The sequence below is a fragment of the Paroedura picta genome, chromosome 10 (assembly GCF_049243985.1).
Source record: "Paroedura picta isolate Pp20150507F chromosome 10, Ppicta_v3.0, whole genome shotgun sequence".
NCBI classification, from domain to species: Eukaryota; Metazoa; Chordata; class Lepidosauria; order Squamata; family Gekkonidae; genus Paroedura; species Paroedura picta.
This window is the reverse complement of record NC_135378.1, coordinates 24,013,828-24,037,403: the sequence shown is the minus strand read 5'-3', so window position 1 is coordinate 24,037,403 and position 23,576 is coordinate 24,013,828. Positions and strand designations below refer to the sequence as shown.

Genomic DNA, 23,576 nt, shown 5'->3' with positions numbered 1-23,576 from the left:
CGCAGAGTGGTAAGGCAGCGATATGCTGTCTGGAGCTGTCTGCCCATGAGGTTGGGGGTTCGATCCCAGCAGCCGGCTCAAGGTTGACTCAGCCTTCCATCCTTCCGAGGTCGGTAAAATGAGTACCCAGCTTGCTGGGGGGTAAAACGGTAATGACTGGGGAAGGCACTGGCAAACCACCCCGTATTGAGTCTGCCATGAAAACGCTAGAGGGCGTCACCCCAAGGGTCAGACATGACTCGGTGCTTGCACAGGGGATACCTTTACCTTTACCTTTTTAAGAATTACTACCTCAATAATTTATAGCCTTAGTTTCACTGGCTTTATTCTGAACTTAATGAATGGAGTTCCTCATAAGGATCATTTTGTATGATCCCACATCCGGCTCATACTACATCAACTGCAGTGGTTGCCAGTTGAATTCCGGATCAGGTTAAAGGTTCTGGTAATCACCTTCAAGGCCATATGCAGTCAGGGCCCAGTGTACCTGAGAGACCGCCTCCCTGCCTATGCCCCCAAAAGAGTTTTACACTCCGCTGTCACCAACCAGCTACTAGTCCCTGGCCCAAAAGAAGTTCGCCTGGCCTCGACCAGGGCCAGATCATTCTCTGTCCTGGCCCCCACCGGGTAGAACAAGCTCCCAGAGGAGATCAGGGCCCTGACGGGACTAAAACAGTTCCACAGGGCCTGCAAAAGGGAGCTCTTCCACCAAGCATTTGGCTGAGGCCAGGCCAACCAACCAACATCTGCAGGGCCCTTGCCCTTCCCCTCCGCCCAGAAACCCACTAAGACTCCGGGACATGTTTGAGTTACGACTGTTTATGTTATGATACACTGTTATGTTATACTGTAACCTGGTTTATCTATTAATGATATTAATCTTATTATATGTATGGTTTCATGTATAGTTTCAGTTATATGTAAACCGCTCTGAGCCTTCAGGGAGGGCGGTATAAAAATATGAATGAATGAATAAATAAATATATATATTTGGCCTCCTATGAATGAGCAAACTGACCACAGGGATCAGCCATGTAGGTTGTTGTTATTTCTCCACACCTGGACAAACTTTAGTCTGTACTGACCTTATATGACTGCTCATATATTAGGAGCCTCTGTCAGATCTTGTGAGGGCTTTACTCTTCTGAAAAATATTGGTCAGATAAGGCAAACTCTGTTTGCAGCTGAATACCTCTGAAGGGTAGGGTCACTAACTAGTTTATCAACAAGATGTAACACTGAGTAAGTTATGGCATCGGGTTTGTAAGTGGTTTGTAATGTAGCCCTTGTAATTATTTCACAGGGGCATTTCTCTGTCCTCCTCCTGTTAATTAATCCCCTCAGCAATCACTTTGGGAATTAACACAATACCAGCAATATGTATTACCATATTGCTGAAAGCATGGAAAAGGTCCATCGCTAACCAAACACAAAATCTTGCAGTTTTCTTGGATGCTGCACACAAGTTATTAATGTCTGGGGAGACTCCCGTCAGTAAACAGGAAGATGAAGAAGTTGGGAACACATGGAATTAAAACTGTAGGCGTCCTCCTTCGATTCCGCATGAGATCAAATTAAAACCTGGAAGGGTATTTGCTGTTGTAGGGATCCATTCCCTGCCATCTTTTCCTTTTAGCCTCTCTCGTCGTCAATTCTATGCTTTAAACTAGGTCACCCTTTCTCAACTTTATTACTGTTGAGAAACTCCTGAAAAATTCTTCAGGCTTCAGCCCCCTTCAGGCTCTTAATTGGGAGGGAAGAATGGTTCTAGACTAGGTTTTGTGAAACCCTGGGGTTTTTTTGCAAAGCCTTGGAAGGGTTTCCTGAATGGATGGGAGTTAATTAATTTCTAATATATTTTTTAATTTGTTAAACATTTATCAGGTGATATGACCATATATGGTCATGTTGACACCCTCCCCCCAATGGCCAATGATGGGCCTGGAGGAGTGGAAGGGGAGGGGCCCCAGGTGGGCGTGTCCCACATTCCCGCCCCCCAGAGTGTTATCCCTAGAGTTTTAGCAAAATGCAATGGATCCTGCCACTCTACAGCAAAACTTCATTGTTATTCATTCACAAACTAATCGAGCTGAGGAATAATCTGACAAAAGAGGAATGGGAGAACTTTCTGCCTCTCCGCCCAGCACAGTAGCATGTCAACATGAATGGAGCAACAAATCTATTTTCAAATGACCATTCAGCAAATGTTGTTGTTATACACAGACACTTGCTTGATGAGGTGCTTATGGAAGTGCTAGAAACCCACTTTCATGGCAGAAAGAAGCTTTAAAAAACCATATTAATTGATTTGCTTACTATTAAGCTCCTAGCCAGTTCGTCTTTCTTGTCAAATTGATCATTAGGAAACCACTCAGGGTATGCCAGCTTAGAAGGACTGACAGTTTGGAAAAGTGAGGCTGTCCTAAGACAGAACATTCAGACTCTCTTTTCAGACGCTGGCCTGGAAGGCTTATGTCACACATCACAAAATTCTATCCACAGAGACCACTTCAGTGTATGCTACAATCAATGATTTGTAAAACTGTCCTTTGCAGTGACTGTGTGTATGTGAAAGTGTTGTTCAGGAACAAATGTTATACACTTTCCAGAAAGTCATTGCTGACTGCTTCCCTATGTATTATCATATTTACTCAAAAGGAAGATAGCTCTGAATAAAAGATGACCCTGCTCCAAATGTTATACACAAAATGATTTTTGTTATTGGGCATAATTGTAACTTGCATGTGAATGTTGGAGCCCTCTTTTTTTATAGAATAAATGGGGGGGGGGGGTGGAGACTACTAGTCCTGCATTTGAGAAACATTGAACATGCAGTAGAAAATGTATCATGCAGTTGTCACATGGGACAATCTACATGCATGATTATAGACATGAGGCAGTGTAGTATAACGGTTAGAGCAGGCTTGTTCAACCATGGTTTTGTGAAATCCTGGGGTTTCTTGACGGTCCTGGAAGGGTTCCCTGAATGGGTGGGAGTGAATTCATTTTTGTATACTTTTAAAATTTGTTAAACATTTATTGGATAATATGACCATATATGGTCATGCTGAGCCCCCTCCCAAAATTGCCAAAGATGATCCTGGAAGAAGGGGATGGGGAGGGTCCCTGGGTGGGTATGTACACAGCTATGCTTCCTAACCATATTCTGCATGGTTGTGCCATTCCTGGGGTTTCCTGAAGCCTTAAGAATGCTTCAGGTGTTTCTGAATTGTAAAAGAGAAAGACTGGGTTGGAGTAGCAGGATAGGATCTCGGAGACCCAGATCTGAACACCACACTCCACCCATGATGCTGTTGTGAGGGTAAAGGGGAGGGGGGACAACAATGTCATACACCAACCTGGGTGGATACCCATTGGAAATAAAACTGGGATATACATTTTAAAACATTATATACATTACTCATGCAAGCAGATTTCATGAAGGAATTTTATAAAATATTTAGGGGGGATTTGACACCATGCAACCTTTTCAAACCATCAACCACCAAAAAGAAAACTAACAAGTCTCAAATGAAGACCAGCATTTGAATGAAAACAATGGTTAAAAGATGCTGATCGAGAAAATTTAGAAGCTTTGTGCAATACCTGCAATATATATTAAAATAGCAAGCAGCTTTAGCTGCCATGACAGTCTGGCCCAGTGTTAGGGCCTGGGTATAGGGAAACTGATTTCTGATTTGGTACTGACTCACAAGTCATCTGGCCCAAGTCCTGTCCTTAAACTTCATTTCCCTTTTTGCAAAATGGGTCATCCTAAGGACAAAAGATGCATCTAAAGTTATGCACACTCCCGTTACAATGCTCCCAGTGTGAATTCTGACAATTCTGATTTGCCCTGCAGCCAACTCAATCCACTAACCCCAACTAATGCATGTCATTCCCCGCCCCCCCCCCAAATGTATTGAGCTACCTAACAGAAGTCTGGCAAGACTTAATTTTAAGACTATGTTTAGACTTAGGACCACTCCTGTCTTCTCCAAGGCAGCCACAGCATTCTGAGTAAGGTCTGAGGACAGACAGAAAGGACTGAACTGATAACACTACAATCTTAAAACATAGTTGTATCGTTCTGTGTAACTCTGCTTAGGACTCTCTTGTAGATGTTTGATCCTGCGGATGGCTGTTGTTTGGTTAGCAGAACAGCAGCAAGGACTGGAGTTTTCAGTTCCACCCAAGAAAGGAAATGTGAGTAAAGAATAAAGAACAGGATATACTAGACCCAACAGTGAACAATATAAGCATAAGCATGTAGCCACTTACTGGAAAGGAGTAAGCTATAACATGCAATGCGAGAGAAATGGATAACAATTCATAACGAGTAGCATTAATTTTGTAGGCATGCAAGGAAATTAGCAAGTATGAGCTCTATACATACAACCCCAGCTTTGGAAAGCAAAATGGAGATAATATTCTATCCAGTAAAATTATTATGGACAGGGACTTAAACAAGATAGAGACCAATACATTTTTTTCTGGGGAGTTTTCTTTATTCCTTAAAATATGCATATCCTTCCTCACTCTATGTAAAGCATCAATCCACAATAAAACTCCAAATCGTCTTTCAGACGAATAAATGTAAACCGTATTGATTTCTATCACAGATTCTCGATTTTATCCAAAGATATACTCATTGGACTGAAAAGTATTTGGGATTCGCTGGTGTCAATTTCAAGTTGATCCATTTCAAACAACAAACTAAAACAAGTCAGGGAGGTGGGCACTGACATATTTATTTATTTATATGGATTTTTATACCTCCCATTCTTGCTATCCAATGCCCCCCTGCATCCCACCAACCATCCATTTCAATAGCAGCTGCTGGCAAGACCCCTGGAAAAGATAGAAGAAGCAATCTCTGCCTAAGGACTGCCTCTATCAGGGGTGGCCAAACGGTGGCTTCCCAGGACCCTGCCAGCAGCAGGGGCTCATGGTAACTGTAGTCCCTGAACGTCTGGAGAGCCACATGGGTCCATGGTTTCAGAGACTCCAACTCTTACAAAGGTGCCCCCTTCCCTTTCTGCCTCCAACACGGCGAGGCGCGGTTGAAAGCCCCTCGCAAACAAGAACGGTTGGCGACGCATCCACGAGCGAACTGCCCGGGCGGTGCCAACCAGCCCCGCGCCCCTGGGGTCCGAAAACGCGAGTTCCTGCGGCGCCCGCTCACCTTGGCCACCCAGCTGAACAATGGGGACATCTTCGCGGCGGCGGCGGCAATCCCAGCGCCTTTCTCTGCTCTCTCGCCAGGCGAACCCGTCTCACAGCTGCCGGGCGCGGCGGGGCCGGCAAAGCGCCCCTTCCCGCATGCGGCCAAGGGGGCGCGCTCGCCTCCAGCGCTCCGCGAGCGACTAGGATGAGGTCAGCGGCCCGGCCGCCCCGCGCCCCATCCCGGCGTCCGGCGCAGCCTTTCAATGGGCAGAAGGCGCGGGCGGCCCCGCGCGGAGAGAGGCATCTTCCATAGGCTGCTTTCAAAAGGAGACTCCGCCCGCTTTCCGGGCCGCTGGCTGGGTGGGTGGCTGGGGTGGGTGGGGATGGGACTCCTGAAGCCCCAACAAAGTGCGGCTCTGTAGAAGTGGCGGAAGGGAGCTGAACGGCTTGGCCGCCTGGCTGGGTGGGATCCTGAACCTCTCCTGGCGGCTCGTGCATAAATGGGAGCATTCATCTGCGCTACGCTGAAGGTTCAATGTGGCTTTCTGGACGCCTTCCAAGCATTCGGATAAATAATTTCACTGCTCACGGAAAATATTAATATATTTTTTTAAAAAACCCAAAACGTTGCAAAACCCAAAGTTGCAATGAAACTTTTTTTTTTTGGGGGGGGGGGGGGTGGCTCGCTCTTAAAAGCGTCAGGGGAGGATGGCACAGAGGCATGAAAAGTGTGCGCGTTGTTTTAAACCAACATAAACAATGAAGTGGTTTTTGGTTTATACATGCTTTGGAAGGATCTAGAATTAATTTGGAGCGTTGGAGGTCAGCCCTTCAGATACTTATCCTCTCCCCACCACCACCACCCCCCTCCCCCAAGCAGGCTTGAATCATTCCTTGTTGGGCAGTGCGAGCTGCAAACGGCTCCCTCTCCCAAATACACATAACTTCTGGGTAAAAGTAAAGAGAGCGTCGGACTTGTCAAAACATGCTCTTTACCTTCAGCAATAGAGAGGTTTCCGCCCCGGGATCAGCATTTCACCTCTATGAAACAGCGATTTGCACATCCCCCCCCCCCACACACACACACACACACTCCAGATGGCATATCCGCCTCCCAAATTAACAAAAGGACAACCTAAAAACAACACAGTTAACTGTTGAACTTCTCAAAATCACATCACAACTGTGCTAAGAAAAGGCATGTAGGAGAAGGTTCAAAGGACGTCTAGGGCAGGGGTAGTCAAACTGTGGCCCTCCAAATGTCCATGGACTACAATTCCCAGGAGCCCCTGCCAGCATTCGCTGGGAATTGTAGTCCATGGACATCTGGAGGGCCGCAGTTTGACTACCCCTGGGGGCTGAGTAATATAAGTCTAAGCATTTTCTCTCCATCTAGCAGAACCAAACTTTTTTCAAAGCACACAAAGCCTCATTATAAGCAGCACTGCAAGAAGATTTAGGGTAGTCAGCTCAGGGTTCAAGCCCAAGAAGAATGAGGTTTGGGGATGGGCTTTACTGGGGTATCGTGCTATAAGGTCCACCTTCCAAAGCGACCATTTTCTCCAGCAACCATCTTTGTCACCTAGAATTCCGCCATAATCCCAGGAGGTCTCCAGCCACCACCTGGAGGTTGTGCTAGATCTCTGCTCGGTACAATGCCATAGACTAGAGGCCACCCTCCAAAGCAGCCATTTTCTCCAGGGGAAGAGGAAGAGTTGGTTCTTATATGCCGCTTTTCTCTACCCGGAGGAGTCTCAAAGCGGCTTACGGTCATCCCCTTTCCTCTCCCCACAACAGACACCCTGTGAAGTAGGTGAGGTTGAGAGAGTCCTGATATTAAGAGTTGGTTCTTATATGACGCTTTTCTCTACCCGAAGGAGTCTCAAAGCGGCTTACAGTCGCCTTCACTTTCCTCTCCCCACAACGGATACCCTGTGAGGTAGGTGAGCCCAAGAGAGCCCTGATATCACTGCTCGGTCAGAACAGCTTTATCAGTGCTGTGGCGAGCCCAAGGTCACCCAGTTGGCTGCATGTGGGGGAGCGCGGAATCAAACACGGCTCACCAGATTAGAAGTCAGTGCTCTTTACTACTACACCGAGCTGGCTCTTGTTGTCCAGAGATCAGCTGTTATAGCAGGAGTTCAGGCCCCACCTGGAGGTTGGCATCCTAACTATAGTGACCGGATTCAGATGGGTAGCTATATTGGTCTGAAGCAACAGAGTCCTTTAAGACCAACAAAGTTTAATTCTGCATAGAAGCTTCCATGTGCACGCACGCTTCTTCAGATAGTGACAGGATTTCAGGCTGCTATAAAACAGAATTGTTCCGAATGGCATTCTTCAAGACAAGCGCTCTCCAGGGGCAACTCTTTGAGTCCAGTCTGTGAGGAACAATTTCAACCAGTCCAAGGAACATCCCTGGTACCTGCTTCAGATTAGGAGTTGTCCTGTGGGGTAACACAGAGCACCATTCTATCCCCCATGCCATCCCACGCTACTCAAGCCATTTAGGAGAAATAATTCATAGCTTTGGAGCTGGATGCCATCAATATGTGGAAGACGTCCAGCTCTATGTCTCTCTATCCAAATCTCAAATGATGTTCCAGAAGCCCCGAGATACTGTCCAACTGCTGTGGTTAAATGGCTAAATGTGAACAAATTGAACGTGAACCCAGACGAGACAGAAGTGATGTTGGCTGGGGAGTCTTAAATGACCTTGTGCTTCATGCTTTCGATAGGGTTTCAGCTGATCCTTGCTGACCTAGTGAAGGGCCTGGCATTATACTAGACCCAGCATTACTGCTGGAGAAACGATCAATTCAACTTTTTTTCCCAGCACAATTTAGCCTGGAAGATGGCCCTCGTCTCCAATTGGGCTGTCTTCCAGGCTAAATGGCGTTAATGCAATACCATGTGTTGCACAAACAGATCATGTTTATTAGATATAAATGCTGCTAACATATCTTGTAATCTACTTACTGATTGCCCAGACAGTTTTTATCATACTTTTTTACCATGCTATAAATGAAAATAACAACAACTTTAGTTAGACACAAATCCTATGTTCCCTTTGTGAACGCAATTCACACATACCTGCACAAGGTTAGCCACTCCTATTAATGAGCTTTTAGCAAAATCTCAGAAGAGACAGCAGAACCTGAAGAGTCTGCACTTGTGAAGCTACCATCAATGACATGATGTGGGATCCTTTGGCTTTTTAGGGAGACAGCCATCACAGAAGCGGCTATATAGCAGTTTTAAGAATGCATGCCACTCCTACTTTCCCCATTGTAGTCTTTTACATTTCGTAGACTGGATGTACATAACTGCAAGCGATAAACGGAAGGTGCATGTCAAGAAAATGAAAGCAATTTCAGAAGTTATTAACACAAAGATCTACAATTGAAATGAGATAGTGGTGGGACACGGCATTGGAAAAATCGCACAGGAAGAGTTATCTCCTCTCCACACATTTCTACAAAAAAATTGTGTGCATGTGTAATCAAATCTCAAGCATAGCAAGTTTTCTGTGTAGTGTTGCATTTGTAGCAGAAAAAACTTCCAACTCTGATTGGCTGAGATGGTGTGAGGTCATAGAACATTCATGGGCTGAAATTTTCAGCAGCAAATGTGGTCCACTCATTGTGAGGGCCCAGGAGTTTGTTAGTATGGTTGAGAAATTTCATACATAGGGACAGGAAGAACGTGTAATCATTCAGGACTGGAAAATTGCAAGGGGTCTTCAAATAGAGGGAAGTCAGGGATAAAAAAGTAGATGACTGAGTAGAGGTAGGCATAGATGCAACAGACTGAGAAACAAGACATTGGCAAAAGAGTAAGTGGAGGCAACAGAAAGGTGGTTGTGTAGGCGGAATTTCACGTAACTCAGGGGCGTGAAATCTGTTATACAGTTAATAGAGATGACAAACTCCTAAGGTAGCTGAAAACATGATTTAAGGAGGAGAGAGATAGCCTATCGCCAAAGAACTGGCTGATAACTTTAGTTTCTACCTGTACCTCCAGAGCCTATACCAGCATCTTCTGGCTCTAGGGTTCTTGCTAGCACTGCTACTATACATTTAATAACAGCCTAATCCAGAGATCAATCAAGTGAAACACTGCCTGCTACTTCTCTTCATGGCAAAAGGGATTCAATGGTTCATTTCTGGGCACTAGGCTGCTCCAGAAAATACAGAAGCCAGGCCAGTAAGGAAGGAGATGTCCTTGGAGTCTAGAGTCAATGGTAGGGGGGCAGGAGTAGCATTTCACATCTTGACTTGAAACAACCAGGCACTAGATATGTATCTAGTTCTAGAACTATTTATTTAGTTACTTCATTGTACATCCTGCCTTCTTCCCCAATGGGACCTGAAGTGGCTTACATTATTCTCCTCTCATCCATTTTATCCTCACAACAACCCTGTGAGCTGAGCACGTGCGACTGCCCCAAGGTCACACGATGAGCTTCTGGGCAGAGTGGGGATTTGAACCTGGTTCTCCTAGATCTGAATCCAAACCACTAATGACGAACTGCTACACCACCCTGCCTTTCTAATAGGAGAAGCAGCAATATATCAGCTTTGGAAATTTTTAAACAGAGGATAGATAGCCATCTGACGGAGAGGCTGATTCTGTGAAGGTTCAAGGGGGTGGCAGGTTACAGTAGATGAGCAATAGGGATGTGAGTGTCCTGCATAGTGCAGTGCCTTGGACTAGATGACCCAGGAGGTCCCTTCCAACTCTATGATTCTATGAATTGCTTCACCTTTAAAAAAACAACTAGTCACCACTGTATTTTAAGTAGCATTCTACAATCTGGGCAATGGAGCTGCACCCATAAGACTGAAAACATTGAAAAATGAATAAATAAAATCTCTCTGGTACAACTTTATTTGTGACCCTTGGCTGCAGAATAAACCTGACATGAGCAAGGGCAAGCCAAACACTGTGTTATGTTGGCAGTTCCCAAGCATTTTACTTAACAAAAGAAGATAGGATAAATACTTGATGCCCTAATTCTTATTTGATAGCACAGGACAATTATGCAGATTTATTTGTGAGAACATTTCAGGTTTGGAAAAAGGGCTTGAGTGAAAAAGGGTTGACGCCCCTTGCCACAGTCCTGCACCTGGATCCAGCAGTCCCAGTCCTGTTTGAGCAATACCTGGTCCTTCCCTCCCTATTTAGCACAGTCGCCAATCCGACATGCAATCTGAATCCGATGTATAAGGACCATGTGGGCCTCCATCAGGGGTAGTCAAACTGCGGTTCTCCAGATGTCCATGGACTACAATTCCCAGGAGCCCCTGCCAGCAAATGCTGGCAGGGGCTCCTGGGAATTGTAGTCCATGGACATCTGGAGGACTGCAGTTTGACTACCCCTGACCTACATCAAGAAAGAAAATCCATTTGGGAGACCCATGCCAAGAACTCCTGAAATCCTGTGCAATATCCTTCACAAACGAGTTTGGCCAAGGAGACATTCTGAGGGTATGCAAACATCAAATTGTTTCATTTATTCCCTCTTAATGTTTTTCCATGCATTTGGTGATGTTCTATATTCCCTCCCCACTCACCCTTCCAAAACTGCTGCGGCACAGACATACTAAAAATAGAACAACTTTTTAATGTTTATTGCAGCTTGTGAAAGGAGAGGCAACTCTGCTTCCAAGAATATTGTATATCCATTTTAAACAAACGGAAAATTAAAGGATGTGCTTTCCAAAAACTATAAAATGCAGAATGGTACCGTGTGTGTTGTGCATTGTGCAAGATTTCAGGAAAGTGTTGAAAACAAGTTTTTACAAGCTAGGACTTTGCGATAAACCAGCATGGGCAGGCAAGCAAAAGCTAACAAAGCAAAGGAAAACATCCATCCCTTTGGAATGGAAATTCTTACCTTTACAGGTGTCCACTAGCCTATTTCTGTCGGTGCCGTTGCCATGGGAGCAGCTCTGTGACTCCATGGTCTGTGTCACAGCAGCGACAACCTTCCTTAAAATCAGATGCCAGAGGTAATAGAAGATCAGACCCTTTTTGGCATCGTGCTCGGAGCCCAGGGCTCTGAAACTGCCCTGGATCTGTCAGAACTGACAATGGTAGTCCGTAAAGGGGATTTTGGCCCCACAAGGTAGGCGGGGTTTTTTTTGAAAGAGAGGTTTCAGTCATGTTGTTTGGAGCCAGCTGCCCTGAATTATCTTGTCACGTTTGGTCTGCTGAAAGCAGGAGGCTGCCCCGATGGCCACAATTTTCCTACGTGGAGCTCTGAGGAGAACTTCTCTCTATGGTAGCAGAGAAAAAACTGAGGGAAGAGCACTCCACCCCCTCCTTCTTATGGAGGAGAAGGCAGTATGGAGGAAGGACAAAGGAACAAATTCTAGAATTTCTGAGCTTTAGAATCTCTCCATGCCAGGCCTGCATGTGGGCAGTAACTCATATGGGAATGCAGAAGTACCAGAACAAGAAACTGAGAAATATTTACCTTGTTCCTGACAGAGAGTTCACCAAGTGTATTAACCATCTAAGGAAACCCCTGCATTTATTTATTGTTTGGGTGGCAAGGAACATGGCTGCTGGCCCTCTTCTCTCAAGCATCTTATTTTTAAATTAATGGTCTAAAACACTCCACAGTTTTGGCTGCTGGACACACGAGATACTGCTGAGGTCTGTCCGATATCATACTCACTTTGGAATCGGCCACCCAGATTCTGTCCGACTAGTGGAATTTTTATTAATTTTATTTATTTATTTACTTGGATTTTTATACTGCCCATTCTTTGTAGCACTGGGTGGTTTACATAGAACACTGCATAAATTTACATGGAACATTATAACAATCTATAACAATTTTCAATATAACATCACAATCTAACAGAAGCAATTACAACACAACATGAACAACAACAATGCTGGGGAAGTCAAATTGTTCAGTCATGGCAGGGAGTCTGAGGGGGGAACCAGCAGATCTCCCAAGTCGTTCGGCCTCAAGAGAATGCCTGGTGGAGGAACTCCCTTCTGCAGGCCCTGCGGAACTGTGGAAGTTCAGGCAGGGCTCTGATCTCCTCAGGGAGCTCCTTCCACCAGGTGGGGGCCAGGACCGAGAAGGCTCTGGCCCTTGTTGAGGTCTGACGTGCTTCTTTGGGGCCAGGGATCTGCAGCCAGTTGGAGGTGGTTGAGCATAAGGCTCTTTTGGGGGTATAGGCAGGGAGGCGGTATCTCAAGTACACTGGGCCCAAACAGTGTATAGCCATAAAGGTGATTACCAAAACCTTATGCTTAATCCGGAATTCAGCCAGTTGTTTTCTACAGCAGCAGCAAAATCCTTGCGATATCCATTATTGAGACCAACCAAAATGATACAAAACAGCATGCAAACTTTCAGGTTCTCCTGCCCTGGATTTAAAAGGAGAAAAAAGTTCTTGGGAGTTCTCTCCCCTCCCCTATTTTTGTTGGTTCTTAAAACATCCAGCCTGATGAGAATGTGCACTGGTTTGTGTCACTGTGGCCAACTTTTCCTTTTCAGATTTTTCTTCTGACAAATGCGGCTTCCTCAGGAGCTCCTTATGAGCATACTGCAAAAGCAGCCATAACAGTTCAACCATTTATTTGCACTTTCATTTATAAACAAAGCATTTAAAAGAAGAAGAAGAGTTGGTTCTTATATGCCGCTTTTCCCTACCCGAAGGAGGCTCAAAGCGGCTTACATTCACCTTCCCATTCCTCTTCCCACAACAGACACCCTGTGAGGGAGGTGAGGCTGAGAGAGCCTGATATCACTGCCCGGTCAGAACAGTTTTATCAGTGCCATGGCGAGCCCAAGGTCACCCAGCCGGTTGCATGTGGGGGAGTGCAGAATCAAACCTAGCATGCCAGATTAGAAGTCTGCACTCCTAACCACTACACCAAACTGGCAAACCAAGCAGATATGGTTGCCAGCTCTGAGCTGGGAAATTCCTGGAGATTTTGGGGCTGGGAAAGGAGGGAATTTGGGCCTGGGAGGGGCATCACTGGAGTATAATGCTATGGAGTCCGCTCTCCAGAACAGATTTTCTCCAGGGGAACTGGTATCTGTCGCATAGAGATGAACCATAATTCAGATTTCCATGTGTCCCCATCATAAATTGATTTATATCTATGGCTGGAGTCTCTAGCTATAGAGGAGCAGTGATATCAGGGCTCTCTCAGCCTCACCCACCTCACAGGGTGTCTGTTGTGGGGAGAGGAAAAGGAAGGCAATTGTAAGCCGCTTTGAGCCTCCTTCAGGTAGAGAAAAGCAGCATATAAGAACCAATTCTTCTTCTTCGTCTTCTTCTTCTATGACCCAGGTGATAACCCTACAAAGGTTTATACAGGAACCACCAGCTACAGCAAACTCATCACGGGACTTTAAAAGGACACACTTTCTTCTCCGCATCGCTCTCCAGCCCTCTCTATGAACTTTAGCCAGGAAAACAAACTAAAGCAATAAAAATGCCGTGTGTTCAGCCTTTCTTCAAATGCAAGCAAAGAAAACCAAGTTTTATACCACGGCACTCAGATCAAAAATCACACCTTCCTCCACCTGTTACCACATCCCGGCGAGTATATTCACTCAAGTGTCTAAACCTGCCTGCTCCAGTACTGTAAACATTTTGCTTTTGGGGCAGCAAAAGTATAAACAATCAATGTAGGATCACAAGATATTCTGGTGATGAGATTCCTTCCCAATGATGTTCCACAGTTAGCAAGAGGTAGATATAGTCATATTCCTGGCAAAAAACGACTCTGGTCCTGTCAAGCTAATTCAGTTGAGTCGACAACTCATGTTCTCCTCTCTTGTTCTATATACTGGATCACTCATGAGGGAGATCTTACTCCGTTACTGACAACAAACTCTTGGCACTCTTATGAGTCACTTGCTTACTACCTGCTGGGTGGTGAAGACTCTCTAAGTTCAGCAGCTGTAGCTTATTTTATATATAAAGCTTTCCTTTTCTTTTTACTCTTATAATACGGCTTAACCCTATTTACCTTGTTGGAAATTATTTTAATTCATTTTTATGATGCCATTACAGGCTTTGATTTTTTTTTTTTGATGTTCCACAGTTCAGAACCAGTTTGTTTTCTTTTTATACAGTTCTGAATATTTCAGCCAGATGTTTAAGTTTGAGCAAAGGTTGTATTTAAAAAAAAAGTCTGTGTATCAGATGTTTTATTTGCCACATCCAATGTAACATAATACAAGAGGACAATAAATGGGACACTTTATTACAATCATGAGCGTTTGGCCCGATGGTGAACTATAAAGGTGAATGTAACGGACCAGCCATGCATTGTGGTTTGTCAGGAATTTGAAAGCCCTCTGCTTTTGTGGTTAGGGAAAGACTAGCTGCAAAAACTTGTCCCTATAAGAGTATGTGACTGGTCCAAAATCCTCCAGCAAGCTTCCATGGCAGGATGGGAATCCAAACAGTCTCCCAGGTCCTAATCCAGCTCTCTACCCACAACACCACACTGCTTCTCAAACTTATGTCAGATTTCTACCTGTTCAACTGTAATGTCTTCTTCCACATAGTCCAGGTAGTACTAAGCTGGGTCTGAGAATTCTGCTGATGATGGTGTTAGCCATTAAGTTGAGTCCAACTCTTGGTGATCCTATGGTACAACTGCCACCACGATTTTCAATCTTGCACCTTCTTTTAGTTGTGTAATGTTCTGGCTGTTGTCCATTTTGATAATATCTAACATTTGTTCTTCGTCAGTTTGGTTTCCTTTTTCCATCGACCAATCCTGGCATAATTGCTTTCTCCATTGAGTTGGATTGCATGATATGGCCAAATTGAGTGAGTCAGAGTTTTGTGATTTTGCCTACCAGTGATAGATCAGGCTTTATGCACTGTAGGATTTTTCCCTGTTTATGACTTTTGCCGTCCATGGAACCCGCAGAAGCCTTCTCCAACACCAGAGTTCAGATGAATCTATTCTTCTCTTGTCTGATTTTTTCATCATTCAACTTTCACAACCATAAGTGGTTCCTGGAAATATGTTTGGTTGAAGCTCATCATTGCTGAGCGACCCAGAGCAATTTGACGTTTTATTTGCATTCTGCAATAGCCCTTCTCATCAATCTGAGATCCAAGAAAAATGAATTCTTGAACACATTTGATCTCTTCACCATCAATTGTTATTGTGACATGTCTGTTTTTTTGCACCATATGTCTAACTCTAAAGTTTTATCTCCTCTTAATCTGGAGCCTCATTCCTTCCATACCTCTGAATTTTAATAACTACTAAATGACACTGTAGTATTCCTGGAGGTGCAAGCCACTGTGCATGATTAAATCATTACTATATCTACTAAGGCAGTGGTCCCCAACCTTTTTATCACTGGGGACCACTCAACGCCTTTTACTGAGGGGGGGTAGTTTACTCCTTTACTCTCAGCCACTGTCCTAATGCTCTCTGATCGCTATGGTAATGTTTAAACATCCCTTCAAAATAAGATACAGACACGGCACAACAATGAAGTATGTTGTAAAAGGCTGGGGGGGATGAAGTAAAGGGCCGCGGGGGGGGGGGGAGAAGGCGTCCTTCGGAGCCCACCTCCAATTAGTCGAAGGACCACATGTGGTCCGCAGCCCACAGGTTGGGGATCGCTATACTAAGGAACAGCAATTTTCTGCAGTTTATTTTGCTATAAGCCTTCCATGAACTGCTGATGTGTACAAGAGACATTGCTGAGGGGGAAAAAAACCCCGTTAAAACAAAATCCATGAAAAGTACTTTCCCCCCCTGGTGCCTCAATTAAAAATCCATTATGTGATTAAAGTGAGAAGTCTTCCTCTATACATTAACTCTAAATGTATGGCTATTTTACAATATCTATTGCAGCTATTTTTGCAAAGCCAACCTGAAGAGGTTCTGACTTCCTGGCATGACTTTTGGAAATGTCTCAGAGTTGGATTTCAACTGGACACCCATGAAGATACTGGCGGTGTTTGTACTGGCAGAGGCAAGCTGGAGCAATTTTTAGTAATCAGCAGGGAAATAAAAATGATGGATGATCTGAAGTTCTTCATACTATGGACTGCATGCCCTGTTTTACCTGCACCTCCATTTTAAATTAAAAGTATCAACTTGAAAATGAAATCCTATCCATCACTTAGGGCTCACTGAATCCAGTGGCTCTTTAAAGTAAGTATGCACCAGATTGTGCTTTAAATCATTTATTTTAGCATCAAAGATGAAAAACTACATGTTTTAAAATGCATAAATGGCATTACCCATCATAGCTGAGTGTTTAAAAAGCAATATAGAAATATAATTTAGCTGGTCAATTTTAGGTTACAAGCAAACGTAACATTAAACCTGGAAGCTCAGAAGATGCTTAAAAAATACACTGTGGTGAAAAGAACCCGGGAATAGTACATTAACTGAATTTATAGTATAAAGGTAAGGGGGTCCTCTTGGTGAGGTTACCAGTCCGCAGGTGCAGAAGGAGGAATCCCCTGGTTTGGAGCTCATTTCCCACTTAGGGCTATCAGGAAGCCAGGTGAATTCCCCCCCCCCCCCATGGAAAGAAGCCAGAAATAAATGCACCATGCCTGGAAGTGATGCAGGCAGGTTGGTGACATAGGAGGTGACACTGTTTTTTGAGCAAAACTCTATGCTAGAAGGTTAATTCTACCATAGAGGTCTTGCCCACAAACCAGAGTGTCATCCCCGACACCACTTTCATGTGACACTGGTAAATCAAGGTTCAAATGAGTAGCCGTGTTGGTCTGAAGTAGCACAATAAAATCAGCTACTGGACTCTGATTTTATAGATAAATCAAGTTTATTTCTGCTTCTTCACTTCCTGCACCCAATAAGTTCACCCTCATCCCCCACCGGCTGGTCTGATGGGTGTGATAACCCTACTACTCAGTCATGGCACGAAAGCTCAGATCTTCTCTCCCCAAGGAGATTAGTTTTCCGTTGCTGTCTTCTGTTCCACCACTGGATAAAGATTTTTTTTTGTTTCACTGACATTCCCTCAGTAATTCCTGACTAACATTTCAATTGCCGTCTTGCTACATATTTTAATTCTTTAGTTTGTTTTAATTACGTGTGTTTCGGAGTGGGGGGGGTCGATTTTAATGGGTTTTAATGTGATTTTCATTATGTATGTTTTAAATTGTTAGCCACCCTGGGGGCTCTGATAAGGGCAGAAAGGAAGGGCATAAATGCTGTAACTAGTAAAACTGAAATACTTGAATATGAACTGTTTGGCTTCGGGAATTATTTTCCTCCACAATCTTTACAAGTTTTAGGAAAGTGTCTCATTTCTTGCACAGTTGAAACTCTCAAACTGCGAGTGAAATTTCCTATGGCATGAGAGGGCAGTTGATCAAGGTGGGATACAGGATCAATCCTGACATACTTCCTAGGGGAAAAGCACATTTTCAAGGTTTAGGGGGAATTCAAATCATAATAAAATCAGAAAGCATTTAGCACTGGGCTGACAAGAGCTCTTCTGGCCTATCTTGTCATCTTAACTATTTAGAAGCTAGAGTGCCCCATGCCAATCTGCAATGTGAGTCCGAACACATGCCTGGAGGTCAGTGGCAAGAGCAGCTGAGATAACTCCCTATTTTAAAGGGCTCTCGCCCTTCTAATTCCGTTGTTAGCACTACCTTGCAGACAAATGTTATTCCATTTCCTTGGGCTTGGGAAGGCAGCCTGAGAGAAGCCTACATATGCCCGTAAATCCAAAGACGTAACATATCCGTCCCAGGATATTATGCATGCTCTCCTTAATCTGACTTGTTTCCAGAAAACAGTTATGTCTCAGTTAGCACAAGACTGAGGAACATGCAGGCATGCAAAAAACCTTGTCCCTGCAACCATGTAAGCTGAATGCCTTAGGATTGCCAGCTCCAGGCCGGAAAATCCCTGGAGATTGGGGGGGGGGGGAGCTGCAGAAGCGGGGAAGGAGAGGAACTCAGAAAGGTACAACCTTATAGAGTCCACCTTCCAAAGCAGCCAGGGGCACTGATCTGTCAATGACCCTTATGCACGGCAGAAGCTACCCCGCACTTCCGCCGTGCCGTTGCGGCGGGGCACAATGCCTCGCCATTTCCCGTGTACGCACGGGGATGGGGAACGTGTGTGCTTTACGCCGGGGCCAGGAGGGCCAGATCGCTTCCGGCGAGGTAAGCACAGCGGTGGGGGGAGGTGGGGAGGGGCTGGCGGGGGAGTAGGGGTAGGCCCCCTCCTGGTGGGGACAGGAGGTCACCCCTGCCAGCTCCATGGCTCCACAGGGGCGTGAGGTGTGCCTTCAGGGACACAACAGGGCGGGGCAGGGCGGGCCGAAAGACCCGGCGCTTGTGATTACGCACAGCGCCAGCCCGACTCAGCCCCTGCCGGCCCCCGGCGTACCCAGGAAGCTGCAGAAGTTCCCGCGTTTGCTTAACGCGGGCCTTCCGTAGCCCTGGGCCAGGAGGCGCCCACACTGGCAGCGGCAGTGAGCATTATCGGGGATTCTCCCCAAAACACTGCCATCGCCAGCACGGGCATTATGGCCCGTGCATAATGGGCCATATGGAGGTCAGCAGTGATTACAGGCAATCTCCAGGACCCACTAGGTTCACAGACAGTCAGGAACAAAAATGGGAATTTGTTTGTTTATATACACCACGCCTCTTGGACTTGCAGAGGAGAGCAAAAGCATGATCCATTGTAAATGGGATACAAACTGTTCTCTAAGGCAGTGGTCCCCAACCCCCGGTCCGGAGACTGGTAGCGGTCCATGGATCAGTCGGTACCGGGCTGCGACTCCTCCTCATCCTCCTCCCCGGCTGCTGCCTCGGGGGCTGCCCTGCCACTCTGCTGCTGGCTCACCTTTGGTGCTCTCCGGCAGCCGCCATGGCTGGGGCTCCCCCTCGGCTTGGCACTGCACACCTGCTGCTGGTAGCGCCCCCCAGTGGGCAGCCGGAAGTCTACCGAGTTTACAATGATGTTTGACCCATGTTACAGAAAGGTACCTAAAACTGAGAGACACTTTTATTCACAGCCAACTCATTTTGTAGAGAAGCAAATTTACGAATCCTTATCCAAATCACAACCCATAATAGCTAGCCCTCACAGAAGCTTCAATAGGTTGTCTCTGAAGTGCCAAAAAGAATCCTTTTTAACACTCTCAATGAAATTGTGCAAAAGTTTATGTCTATCTGCACAAAACAAATTACCCAGTATAGTGAGCTAATACATTTCAATAGCATTTAAAACTGTATTGTGATAATGACCCAGGTTATGCATTAATTATAACCACAAGAACTCTGCGGGAAACACAACAGTAGTTTGATAGCAAGTCTCGGGCACTGAACCTGAGGAGACCTGCATGGCCACTGTTACAAACTTAACCTAATTTGTATTTTTTTTTATAGCAGATGTTATCTCATTGCAAAGGACAAACCCAGAAACGTGTTTCCCTGGTAAACATGGGCTACTGAAGAAACAGTGAACTATATTAAAATGTCATTAAATGTAGTTAGCCTAGCAGATTTATAATTTTGCTTTCCAGATGAGTCCTCGTCAGCATTTACTGACAGGCTGCTATTATTCTGGTCTTGTTCAGTCATTTCTCAGAGTTACTACCCATATCAAAGATAAAGGGAAACTAGGTCATGAGAAATACTCCTGACCCTTTAGAACTCATGGGAGAGTCTTGCCATTATCAAGAGAATCTCTGATCTTTATTAAGTTGGCTCCTAGTGTGGGAGTTGGATGCGATTTCTCTTCCTATCCAAAGCAGCTAGTTTTTGCAGCTAGTAATAAGAAAAACTGGAAAAAATGCATCTGGGGGTCCTTGCACTATCTTAAGCACAATACGTGGGCTAGAAGATAGACCAATTCCACTAGTACAAATTTAGGACCTATAAATTTCCAAAAATTAACATCTCCTATGGGGAACATTCTCTTCAAAACTACAATAAAGACTGTCAATAGATACCGCACGGCTTCATCATAAACCACCCAGAGCCGCAAAGAATGGGTGGTATAAAAATCCAAATAAATAAACAAACAAATAAATAAAGGATCAACATCCAGTAATATATTTTAAAGAGGGGAATGCAATGGACATCACCCTTTCAAGGTGTTTGTGCAGAGTGCATTTGGGAGAAACATGCAGTTAAATACAGTGAAATCCTAAATTATAATTTCTTAGAATACTTTTCAAGTTACATTAAAAACACCAAACCTCACTGTGTTCCTTGTGAAAGCCGGATTACTGCATGTTGCAGCGCCACATAGTGGCTTCATAAGATATCACAGCATAAAGGTGGACGGAAGGGAAGAGATGATCTAAAAAACCATTTTGGGCAGGCTTTCCCAACCGAGGTTTTGTGAAATTCTGGGGTTTCCTGATGGAGGGCTTCATGAATGGGTGGGAGTTAAATAATGTTTATATATATTTTAAAAATTGGGAAACATTTATTGGGGGATATGACCGAATATGGTCATGTCAACCCACCCACATCCCTCCCAAAATGGCCAATGATGGGCCTGAAGGGGGAGGGAAAGGGAGGTGCTTTGGATGGCCATGCACACAGCTCTGCTTCCCAACCATATTCTGCATGATCATGCCGCTTCTGGGGTTTCTCAAAGCCTGAAGAATGTTTCAGGGGTTTCTCAATGGTAAAAAAGTTAAGAAAGGGCCACATCTGCTGAGATATCATAGAATCATAGAGTTGGAAGGTACCTGGGTCATCTAGACCAACCCCCTGCACTTTGTAGGACACTCACAATCCTATCGCTCATCCACTGTAACCTGCCAACCCCCTGAACCTAAACATATAGTCCCAAAAGCAGAATGCATCACTTCATTTATACCCCAGCTTTCTTCCCAATGGAGGCTCAAAACAGCTTACATCCTTCTCCTTGCCTCCTTTTTATCCTCACAACACCTCTTTGAGGTAGGTTATGCTGAGTGTGAGATACTGGCCCAAGACCACTCAGAGAGCTTCCATGGCAAGGAGTGGGGATCTGAACCTGAGTCTTCCAGATATTTGACCCTCTAAACCGCAACACCACACTGGCTAACTTTGTCCTTAGAAATCTTGAATTGTGTGAAGGGCAAGGAAGAGTTGGTGGGCAAAACATAATGCGGTAAAATTATTTTATTTCACCCTGCTCTGAGCAATCCTAATGCTTTCCAAGAGCAGCACTATACAGTCCTGGGTAGTTTTCTGAGATTGCATCAAAAGTCTCTGATTTAAGTGTTTACTTAATATTATAGCTCTCTAAACCCCGTGTCATTGTTCAGCAACAGGAAATACCAGTGGTTGAAGGATGAAAGCCTGCAGCGATTAAATACCATTTTTGGTAAGCTCTGAGCCATCATCTTACTCCAAACATATGACCATGAAGGGGGGGGGGGTTTTCCATTCCTCAGCTCCCATTTCCCAAGTGAGCTCTCCCAAACAGTGCAGCTTATGGCCTGCATACCAGGTCACTTAACCTCAAATGCTCAGCAGCTAGAGCCCTACACAGACGTTCCAAAGATGTGAGTAGTGGGGGGGAATGACACTGACTTTAATTTTTGAAGAGGAGCCTATGCATGTAGTATCCAATAATCTATTCAAGTGTCCAAAAAATCTAGATTCGTAGATGACACAGGCCACATGCACTGCAGATTGCCGTGCAAATAAGGGAAATGGCAGGAAGTACGAAGAAAGAAGGGCAACAGACCAACAGGGGGCAGGCCAAGCAGCTATGATATCACTTCCCACGACACATATCACTGCACGGAGGATGAAGGGGCCAAACTATTTTCTGCTTAATTTGAAAGCTGTTGCCTCTCATCTGACAATGTCAGACTCTGCTTGGGGGTACCGGGATCCTCTTCCGAACTCAGGAACCGCTGCCTAAACCCAGAGGATTTATCAATATCATAGCTCCTTTTTTTTTTTTTAAGTCTCTGGCTCGTTCTTGGCCATCCCCAGGTCCTGGAGGTACAACAAAAACGCATATCTCCACCAGGATAATTTCAATTGAGTAGCCGTGTTGGTCTGAAGTAGCACAATAAAATCAGAGTCCAGCAGCACCTTTAAGACCAACAAAGATTTATTCAAGGCATGAGCTTTCGAGTGCAAGCCCTCTTCGTCAGACTAAGAACTGACCATCATGACAGTAGGAATATATAAGCAAAAGTTAATCCTGTTACATTAGTAAACTGTGTCCCCAAACACAGTCACTAATGTAACAGGATTAACTTTTGCTTTATATTCCCACTGTCATGATGGTAGTTCATAGTCTGAGGAAGAGTGATTGTCCTCAAAAGCTCACACCTTGAATAAAACTTTGTTGGTATTAAAGGTGCTACTGGACTCTGATTTTATTGTATTTCCACAAGAGAGAGGATAAACTCTTTGTTTTTAAAATAAAAACTGGGGATTCAGAGGAACTGCTTGGCCTATCATTCCAGAAGAACAAAAATGAATCTGCTCATCTTCAGGGTGATTGGGGAGGGGGGGAGTGGGCTGATGATGACAGTCCAATTATCGAAAAGTGAAGTGCAGGTGTGTGGAAGTGGGTGGCACAAAAAAACCAACAGAAACACTAAACCTGAGGGGGAAAGGCAATTCAAAATCAGCTTCCATAAAAAGATCAGGGTAAAGTGGTCTCAAAAGAAATGGAACACCCCCCTCCCCCCGAGGATAAACCAAAGCAGTGTGGGGCCAGGACCACTGGAGAAACTCATGTGGAAAAGTCCCTAGACTGGGAAAAGTCTTGAATTCAATCCTCATTCAGCCTTAAAGCTCACTGGGCAATGTCCGGCCACATGTTCTCTTTTTCTGTCTGTTCCAAGCGCACAACATATAGGAGGATGGGGTAAAAATGCATAGATAGTGAGTTTATTACTCACATGTCCTTCTTTCTATTAGCATTCTTGCTAAAACAGATCCGCAGGGCCTGCAAAAGGGAGCTCTTCCCCCAGGCATTTGTTTGATACCGAGCGACCAGCAACATCTACAGGGCCCCTGCTCCCTCCCTCCTAAAACATCCACCCATGTGTTCTGCTCTGGACCTGTTCATATTGTTGTAGTTTGCACCTATGTTACAGTTTAATGTTCTTATTATTTATGTTGCATGAAAATCTTTATGAAAACTAAGTTCTGTGTATCGTTTCTATGTTTTATGTGAACTGCCCTGAGCCTCAGGGGAGGGCGGAATGAATGAATGAATGAATGAATGAATGAATGAATGAATGAATGAATGAATGAATGAATGAATGAATAATTTACAGAACAATCCTAAACAGAGTTTTACCCTTCCAAGACAACAAAAGCTTTGAAAGTAGTCAGCTCTCCACCTCCAACTTTTTGCCAATTTCAGAAGTTTGCTGGATGGAAGAGGAGGTAGCCTCAGAGCATGCCCTGCTGCCAGTA

At 44.7% G+C, this 23,576-nt stretch overlaps 1 protein-coding gene and 1 long non-coding RNA gene across 10 annotated transcripts in view; one reads left to right on the top strand and one right to left on the bottom strand.

Moving 5' to 3' along the window:
• Nucleotides 1-23,576, bottom strand: part of LOC143819744 (TBC1 domain family member 1-like) — a 105,919-nt gene that overhangs the window by 69,373 nt on the left and 12,970 nt on the right. Inside the window, exon 1 of one of the 9 annotated variants that reach the window (XM_077301672.1) lies at nucleotides 5,186-5,458. The exons of the other annotated variants lie outside the window; for them this stretch is intronic. Within the exon in view, the coding sequence (XP_077157787.1) occupies nucleotides 5,186-5,215 (30 nt within the window). The 5' untranslated portion in view covers nucleotides 5,216-5,458. Of the gene's footprint in view, nucleotides 1-5,185; nucleotides 5,459-23,576 lie in introns of those variants that run through there. 9 annotated transcript variants of the gene reach the window in all.
• On the top strand, nucleotides 11,157-19,605 carry LOC143819746 (uncharacterized). The gene is made up of 3 exons (XR_013225073.1): nucleotides 11,157-11,296; nucleotides 16,036-16,338; nucleotides 19,572-19,605. It is a non-coding gene; the product is annotated as an uncharacterized LOC143819746 (long non-coding RNA).